The sequence below is a fragment of the Carcharodon carcharias genome, chromosome 17 (assembly GCF_017639515.1).
Source record: "Carcharodon carcharias isolate sCarCar2 chromosome 17, sCarCar2.pri, whole genome shotgun sequence".
In the NCBI taxonomy this organism is placed as follows: domain Eukaryota; kingdom Metazoa; phylum Chordata; class Chondrichthyes; order Lamniformes; family Lamnidae; genus Carcharodon; species Carcharodon carcharias.
The window spans coordinates 103355160-103363584 of NC_054483.1; the positions used below are offsets into that span (position 1 = coordinate 103355160).

The following is an 8425-nucleotide window of genomic DNA, read 5'->3' on the forward strand; positions in this document are numbered from 1 at the left end:
CTTGGTTGCCAGGACAGCTGATTCAGAATCTTATTGTGTTGGAGGGAGGTTGTGGGAGGTTTGTAAAGTATGTTCATGTGAAGTAAAATGTTTTAGAATAGAATTTACACTATCTAAAGTGCTAGAATATATGATGATGGATTCTTGGCTCATTTCGCTGAGTTCAAATTCTACCCTTTCAGACTTTGGGTAGAGTTTGATCTTTGTTTGTCCCTTTCCCCAGCGGTCAAACAGGGGAACACTGATCAGTCTTTCTCGGAAATGCACTGGGTCCCATGATGCCTGAAATATGTCCAATGTCATACTCGCCTCAGATGAGTTACAAGCTTCTTAAAGAGGTGTTAGGCTCCTTGCATATACTAATGAGAGGCCTAACCCTGCTTTAAGGTCTCGTCAGCAGGATTCACCAGTGCTGAACAGAACAGCATCCAGGGCTGATCCTCTCTAGTTTTGGTGGGATTGCTGTAGCCTACAGGAGACTTTCCTCCTGTGGAGCTGGGACCAGCAGGATCAATGATCCGGTCTCCGCAGTGCTCCCATGGACTGCTGTTGGCTGCAATCATCTCTCTTCACGTTCTCCTTCTCCCACTTTCAAGGTCTCACCAAGAGCCACTGGTGGCAAGCCAAGTGACCCAAACTCAGACCAGTGGCATCAGCTGCCCCTGGAGGTAGAATGGGATTGGCAGCTCACCCTGAATAACATGGGGCCGAAGGCCAAATTTGTGTGAGCCTTGTTTAGACCCAGGTTAGATGCAAGCTTGTCATCGGCTGTGCAGAACAAAACAAATTTTTACCCCTTTAAGATTTGGAAAGACCTGGGATGATAACTCTCAATGGCCGGAAAGAGCCTCTGCGTCTCCACGGTAGAATATCAGTGTCATGAGCAATCATCTGTGAATCAAGGTGCATGACTGGTTCTTCTCCTCTTTTGTCTCCTTACTCCCCTCCTTTATCCAAATCTGCTTCTTGCTCATCAACCCCTCTTCTTCCTCCTCCTACAAATACATATTTTCCTCTTCATGCCACCCCTTACTCCCTCCTCTCTCTTGCAGCTCTGTGTTATTTTAGAGCCAATGCAGGAGCTGATGTCCAGGCATAAAACCTACAGCTTAAGCCCCAGGGATTGCCTCAAGACATGCCTGTTCCAAAAATGGCAGCGGATGGTTGCTCCCCCTGGTGAGTTTATGAGAGGCTTTGTGAATCTTTAGTTTCTGCGTGCCTGTAACAGCAAAAGTAAATGAGCAAAGTACTATTTAGACATTAAAAAAAACTTCCACGGGGGTAATTAGACCTTTTTGCCTCGTATAGCGGGCATAATGAGAGATTATTTTAGGGACCAGTGGCCTGCACCCAAAGGACCATAGAAAGATTGGGTCTGGTCGTTTGTCAGGTGTCCCTGGCAGCCATCTATAAAAGACGTTGTGCTCCCTTCACTTACATATTGTAAATGAGGGTCCTAATGACAGCTGCTGAAATCAGGCTGCGGCAGTGACTGTCGACAAAGGAAAACTTTTTTCAAAGCTGTCCCTGTGAAACCAGGAAAAAGTGGGGGGTGGGGAGTGGGAGGGTGGGTGGCCAGAGTCGGTGGTGGTGGTGTGGTGGGGGTGGGGGGGGTGGGAGGTGCGGTTCCCTGACCCCACAACACTTTTGATCAGTACCACCACAAACCTGCCTCCAGTTGCTGCTCCAGCCATCATCCCTGCACTCACTGTTACCAGCAAGGCAAGGGTCCTGACATTGACTTTTCCAAAATGGATAAGGTGCACGTGGAGGTTCGACAGGCCCCGGCAGTTTGCCCAAATAAGAGAAGGAGGCTCGAAGCCTAATTTTGGGCTAGCCTCCGGCTTGAAAAGAGGCATAAGGGAATGCCCACCACAAAGTATAAAGAACGCTACTTGAGTTCCCCTGATGCTTCTGTGAGAAGCTGAGTCATAGACCACAAAGATCTAGGTTCAGTTCTTCATGAGTTCATATTGTAACTGATGTCTACAACTTTAAAGGAGAGAGGGAAGGAAAAGGAAAGCTCCCTGCTCCCCTGAGCCCTGCTGCACATGTCAATATTTGGTGTAATATCAAGAAAAGGTGTTGGAAAATCTCAGCAGGTCTGGCAACATCTGCGGAGAGAGAAAGAGAGTGAACGTTTTGAGTCCAATATGTTCTGAGGAAGAGTCATATTGTACTCAAAACGTTAACTCTGTTTCCCTCTCCACAGATGCTGCCAGATCTGCTGAGTTTTTCCAGCACTTTCTGTTTTTATTTGAGATCTCCAGCACCTGCAGGATTTTGCTTTTATAAAATGCATGCAACCTGGTGACATTAACCATCAACACTCACATGATTCCTGGCACTAAGACATGCTGCTACAGGGTGACTGGCACCTCTGTAACAGAACATAGGACTGAGGAACAGGACTAGGCCATTCAGCCCTTTGAGCCTGCTCTACCATTCTATAAGTTCATGGCTGATCTGGTTGTGGTCCCAACTCCTGTCTGCCCCCTGTGACCCTTGACTCCCTTGTCTATCAAAGATGTGTCTAACTCAGCCTTGAATATATTCAGTGATCCAGCCTCTACTGCTCTCTGGGAAAGAGAATTCCACAGACTAATGACCCTCTGAGAGAAAAATGTTTCTTCATCTCCGTCTTAACCCTTATTCTTAAACTGTGTCCCTTGGGTCTAGTCTTTCCCACAAGGGGAAACATCCTCCCAGTATCCACCCTATCAAGCCGCCTCAGGATTTTATATGTTTCAATAAGATCATCTCTCACTCTTCTAAACTCCAGTGGGTATGGGCCCAACCTGTTCAACCTTTCTTCATAGGAGAAGCCCTTCATCCCATGAATGAGTTGAGTGAGCCTTCTCTCAACTGCTTCTAACACATTTGTATCCTTTTTCAAGGAGACTATAACTGTACACTGTATTCTCAATGTGTCACCAAGGCCCTGTACAGCTGCAGTAAAATTTCCCTAATTTTATATTCCATTCTCCTTACAGTAAATGCCATAACTCAGGAATAAGTCAATTCCTTCTGGAACAGTGTCAGAGAAAACTGGTGAGGAATAAAAAAATTATTCCCATTAGCTGGCTAACAGGAAACAGAGAGTAGGCATAAATGGGTCTATTTCAGGTTAACAAGATGTATTGAATGGTGTGCCACAGGGATCAGTGCTGGGACCTCAATTGTTAATAATTTATATAAATGACTGGCAGATGGAGTATAATGTGGGAAAATGTGAAATTGTCCATTTTGGCAGGAAGAATAAGAGAGAAGCATATTATCTAAATGTGAGAGATTGCAGAACTCTGAGGTGCAGAGAGATCTGGGTGTCCTAGTACGTGAATCACAAAAGGCTAGAATGAAAGTACAGCAAGGAATTAGAAAAACTAATAGAATGTTACCATTTATTGTGAGGGGAATTGAATACAAAAGTAGAAAGGTTATGCTTCAGTTGTATAGGCAGTTCAGAGAAGGTTTACCAGACTAATTACCAGGAATGGGTAGGTTGCCTTATGAGGAAAGGTTGGACAGATTAGGCTTGTATCCATTGAAGTTTAGAAGAGTAAGAGGCGACTTGATTGAAACTCATAGATGCTTACAGCACAGGATGAGGCCATTTGGCCCATCATGTCCATGCTGGTCAACAATGGCCTGACTATCCTAATCCCATTTTTCAGCACTTGGCCCGTAGCCCTGGAGGCTTTAGCAACGCAAGTGAATGTCTAAATACTTCTGAAATGTTATGAGAGTTACTGACTCAACCACTCTTTCAGGCAGTGAGTTCCAGACTCCCACCACTCTGGATGAAAAAAATTCTCCTTAACTCCCGCCTCAGCCTTCTACCTCTTACCATAAATCTATGTCCCTTGGTTGTTGACCCCTTTACTAATGGAAAAAGTGCCTGCCTTTCCACCCTATCTCTGTCCCTCATAATCTAATACACCTCTATCAGGTTCCCTCTCTACCCTTTGCTGCTCCAATGAAAACAACCCCAGCCTGTACAATCTTTCCTCATAGCTCACAGCCTCCAGTTCTGGCAGCATTCTGGTAAATCTGCACTACACCATCTCCAGTGCAATCACATCCTTCCTATAGTGTGGTGACCAGAACTGCAAGCAATACTCCAGTTGTGGCCTAACCAGCGTCTTTCATAGTTCCAGCATAACCTCCCTGCTCTTGTTTTCCATGCCTCAACTAATAAAGGCAAGTATCCCATATGCTTTCTTAACCACCTTACCTACCTGTCCTGCTACCTTCAGGGATCTGTGGATATGCACACCAAGGTCTCTCTGATCTTCAGTACTTTCCAGAGTCCTACCATTCATAGTGTAATCCCTTGCCTTGTTAGCCCTCCCCAAGTGCATTACCTCACACATTTCCGGGTTGAATTCCATTTGCCACTGCTCTGCTCACCTGATCAGTCCATTGATGTCCCCCTGCAGTTTACGGCAATCTTCCTCACTATGTACCGCCTTACTAATTTCATGTCAATTGCGAACTTCTTGATCATTCCCCCTACATTTCAGTCCAAATCAATTATGTACATCACAAACAGCAAGGGCCCCAGCACCAACCCATGTGAAGCCCCACTGGAAACAGACTCCCAGTCACAGAAACATCACTCTACCATCACCTTCTGCTTCCTGTCTCTCAGCCAATTTTGGATTCAATGTGCCACTTTGCCTTGGATCCCATGGGCTCTTACTTTCTTGACCAGTTTGTCATGAGGGACCTTATCAAAAGCCTTGCTAAAGTCCATGTAGACCACATCAAACCCTCATCAACCCTCTTAGTTACCTCCTCAAAAAATTTTATCAAATTTGTCAAACATGACCTTCCCTTAACAAATCCATGCTAACTGTCCCTGATTAATCTGTGTCTCTCCAAGTGCAGTTTTATTCTGTCCCTCACAATTCTTTCATGTAACGTCTCCACCACTGAGGTTAGACTGACTGGCCTGTAATTTCTTGGCCTATCCCTTCCTTCCATTTTTAATAATGAGAAACATATAAGTTCCTGAAGGGTCTTGACAGGGTGGAGAGGATGTATCCTCTTGTGGAAGAATCTAGAACCAGGGGTCACTTTTTAAAAATAAGGGGTCGCACATTCAAAACAGAGATGAGGCGAAATTTTTTTCACTCAGGTTCATGAGTCTTTGATAATCTTTTCCTGAATAGCTGGTGGGAGCGGAGTCTTTGAATATTTTTAAGGCAGAAGTGGATAGATTCTTGGTAAGCAAGTGGGTGAAAGGTTATTGGGGGTGGTTGGAATGCAGATTTCAGGTTACTCTCAGATCAGCCATGATTTTATTAAATGGCAGAGTAGTCTCGAGGGGCTGAATGGCCTACTCCTGCTCCTTGTTCGTATTGGCCTCTGTGGATATTCACACCAATTCTGTACAATTTCTAAGCCAGGCAGACTAGAAAGTCCTGGGTTCTCAAGGAAGCACCAGGATGGCTGATGTTGAAATAAAAACCTGTCACTGGCAGTGAGTGGTTTGGTTTCATTTCCCAAAACAAGCATCTCTCAGGGTGATAAATGGATGCTGACTCATGGGAAGAATGATGAGCTGAGGCGGACGTACCTGTTAGGCAGGTTTAAGGAGTTCTGACAAAATTACTAATTGTCAATTGATATTGATTGCTTGTTTTGTCAGCTGAACCAGCCAGACAGGCGCCGAGCAAACGCAGGAAAAGGAAAATGTCCGGGGGCAGCACCATCAGCAGTGGCCCAAACTCCAACACCAACAGCAACAGCAAAAAGAAGAGTCCGGCCAGTAGCTTTGCGCTGTCCAGTCAGGTACCTGTAAGCATCCACGTTTCTTTGCCCTTCACTCACTGAACCATACAAGGACAGGAAATGACCAGAGTTTCCTCTTTTTCTGGGAAATTTTCTTTGGATTTAATGTTGTTTTTGTCACTTTGTTTCACTCTTTCCATCCAGTGTCAGCTTTGAACTTTGAACTAATGACAGACTCTCGCACCCTTGGTCTGGGATGACCACTCAGGCACCTCACCCAAGGGCGTGATGATGGGGTCAAGCACCCCTCGAACTACACCCAGCAAGAGTCACACCTTCAGGATCTGGACAGGAGTGAGAATTTAAGACGGGCGTGGTGCTAGGGGGAAAATAATAAATAGAAAAGAGTTGGCTTATGAGATGCATTGGTGATTGACCTCAGATCCAAAAGTCACCCAATGGGATGAGTTTCAGACCATCTGGGTTTGCTGGAGTGAATTGGAAAGTCTACATGGGAGGGAGAAAGAATGTCCAGCAGACCTGGTCCCATCTCAAGCTAATTATAGGGTGGTACCAGCAGAGATTTGGGAATAGATTGTCCGCCTTCCTTCTTGACAACGTGTTGTGTGCATGGAGTTGTGAGAGGCGGGTTGGTCACGAGGGGTTGATGGAAATGGATGTTAATGGTGGGTAGAACACAGTAACAAATTGGCACATGGGCTCCAACCCTATGGTCAACTGTGGACTCATGTAAAAACCATGGGCATGTTATTTCTCTGTTGTCAGTGTATCTAGGAGTGTGTCCGGAGTTATGTGTGTGGCTGGGTTGAGTTTGACTGTCTGTGTTTTGAATGTTTACACTGGTATTCCTCGAATTTAAAATTCTCATTTGTGTGTTCAAATCCTTCCATGGCCTCGCCCCTCGCTACCTCAGCCATACCGTCTCCCGAGATCTCGCCGTTCCTCCACTCCTGTTCTCTTGTGCATCCTTAATTTTTGTTGCCTCACCATTGGCGATGTGCCTTTAGCTGTTCAGGGAATTTCCTCCCTAAATCTCTCTGCTGTCCAAATCCAAAAGTACATCACAAGAGCATAAAAGGCAAAAAATGACACTGAGCCACACAGGAAAGAATTGGACAGGCGATCCAAATCGTATTCAAAGAGTAGATTTCAAAGGGTGTCTGGAATTCCCTTCCTCAATCTCTTGCCTCTCTACCTCTCTCTTTAAGACTCTCCCCATTAAAATCTACCCCTTTGACCAAGTGTTTGGCCACCTGCACTAATGCTGCCTTATGTGGCTCAGAATCAATTTTTTTTCTGATTTGCCCTCTGTCAAGCATCTTAGAATGTTTTTACTATGTTAAAGGCGCTATATAAATGCAAGTCATTGTTGTGTTCAGGTGTTTCTGTGCATGTGCGTGTTTGTATGGGTCTGTTTGTCTATCCTGTCGCGAATTGTTCTTTAAATGAGCTGAGGTCACCTCCCTGTTACAGGACGTGATGGTGGTGGGTGAGCCCACTCTGATGGGGGGCGAGTTTGGCGACGAGGACGAGCGGCTCATCACACGCTTGGAGAACACGCAGTACGATGCGACCAACGGCATCGACGACGAGGACAGCTTCAACAACTCCCCCGCGCTGGGGGCCAACAGCCCCTGGAACAGCAAGCCTCCATCAAGCCAAGAGAGCAAGTCGGAGAACCCAACATCGCAGGCCTCACAGTAAAGATGCACAAAATGGCCAGCGCTGTTCCAAAACCCAAAATAAATCTACCTGTCAAAGTAAACACAAGTGGAGGTACCGGGGGCTGGTTTGTCACTGCGCAACCAACTTGTGCAGCCAATAACGCAAGCATCATTGGTCTCTCCTTCCCAACCTATCACTAATTATTGGATGTAATGCCCGCTTCTATTGTTTTTTAGCTACTACAAAGTATTTTCCTTTTAACTCTCTCTTTTAAAAAAGTGTTAAACCAACAGCTTGTTGCTGAGGAGATTTAAAACTCACCCCAATTCTAGATTCTGTCCGTTCCTGCCAAGCGTTCTCTCACTTTGGATCTAGGCGGGAAAAGAAATTGCTGTTCTAGAAGGTTCCACAGCTGGCGCAGTAGGCAAATGGGCCACCTGTGCAGTACTGAGCTGTATGGACCAGGACGTTCCAAAGTTCGATTTCCTGGACTGTGCTGCATTCAGCAGGGGCGAGAATATGGTTGGGGGAGGGGATAGATTCCTACACTTGGACTCAGCTAGGGGTTCCTTTTGTGATCACTGTCCAGTGATGCATTACATAAAAAAGTACCCATGCATGGGTGTTGAGTGAAGACAGGATTGTGATGCCCCATGTGGTTGAATAGCACACAGTCACTTACTGTCTTAGATCACATGAAGAATGGAACATATGTCTGGGCAGCTGGTGCTTATGGGACCTTAAGTGACAAGTGAGAAAGGGGGAAAACACTGGGGATGGAGAGGTGGGGGGTTGGCGGGGGGGTGTGGTGTGGGGTGGGGGCGGTGTGTTGATTCTTGGAATCCAGATTTTCTACTTCTCCCTCAAAAAGACTGCTAACGCCACATTCCCAGAGAACCTCCTTAGAGGGAGTTAACAAGACAGAAGTCTACAGTGACATGCTTCTGAATCTGCCAAACCCCTGCATTTTTACAGCAGCGATGGACTTCACGGCTTGCATATT

General features: G+C 45.9%; 1 protein-coding gene across 5 annotated transcripts in view; it reads left to right on the forward strand.

Moving 5' to 3' along the window:
• The window catches only part of LOC121289594 (LIM domain-binding protein 1), a 99529-nt gene extending 91330 nt beyond the window's left edge, over positions 1 to 8199 (forward strand). For 4 of the 5 annotated variants that reach the window (XM_041209178.1, XM_041209179.1, XM_041209182.1 and 1 more), the window contains 3 exons: positions 1053 to 1176; positions 5654 to 5802; positions 7231 to 8199. In XM_041209178.1, the coding sequence (XP_041065112.1) occupies positions 1053 to 1176; positions 5654 to 5802; positions 7231 to 7461 (504 nt within the window). In that variant the 3' untranslated portion in view covers positions 7462 to 8199. The remainder of the gene's footprint in view (positions 1 to 1052; positions 1177 to 5653; positions 5803 to 7230) is intronic. The other variant, XM_041209183.1, reaches the window with a different exon arrangement.
• Positions 8200 to 8425: the final 226 nt, after the last annotated feature.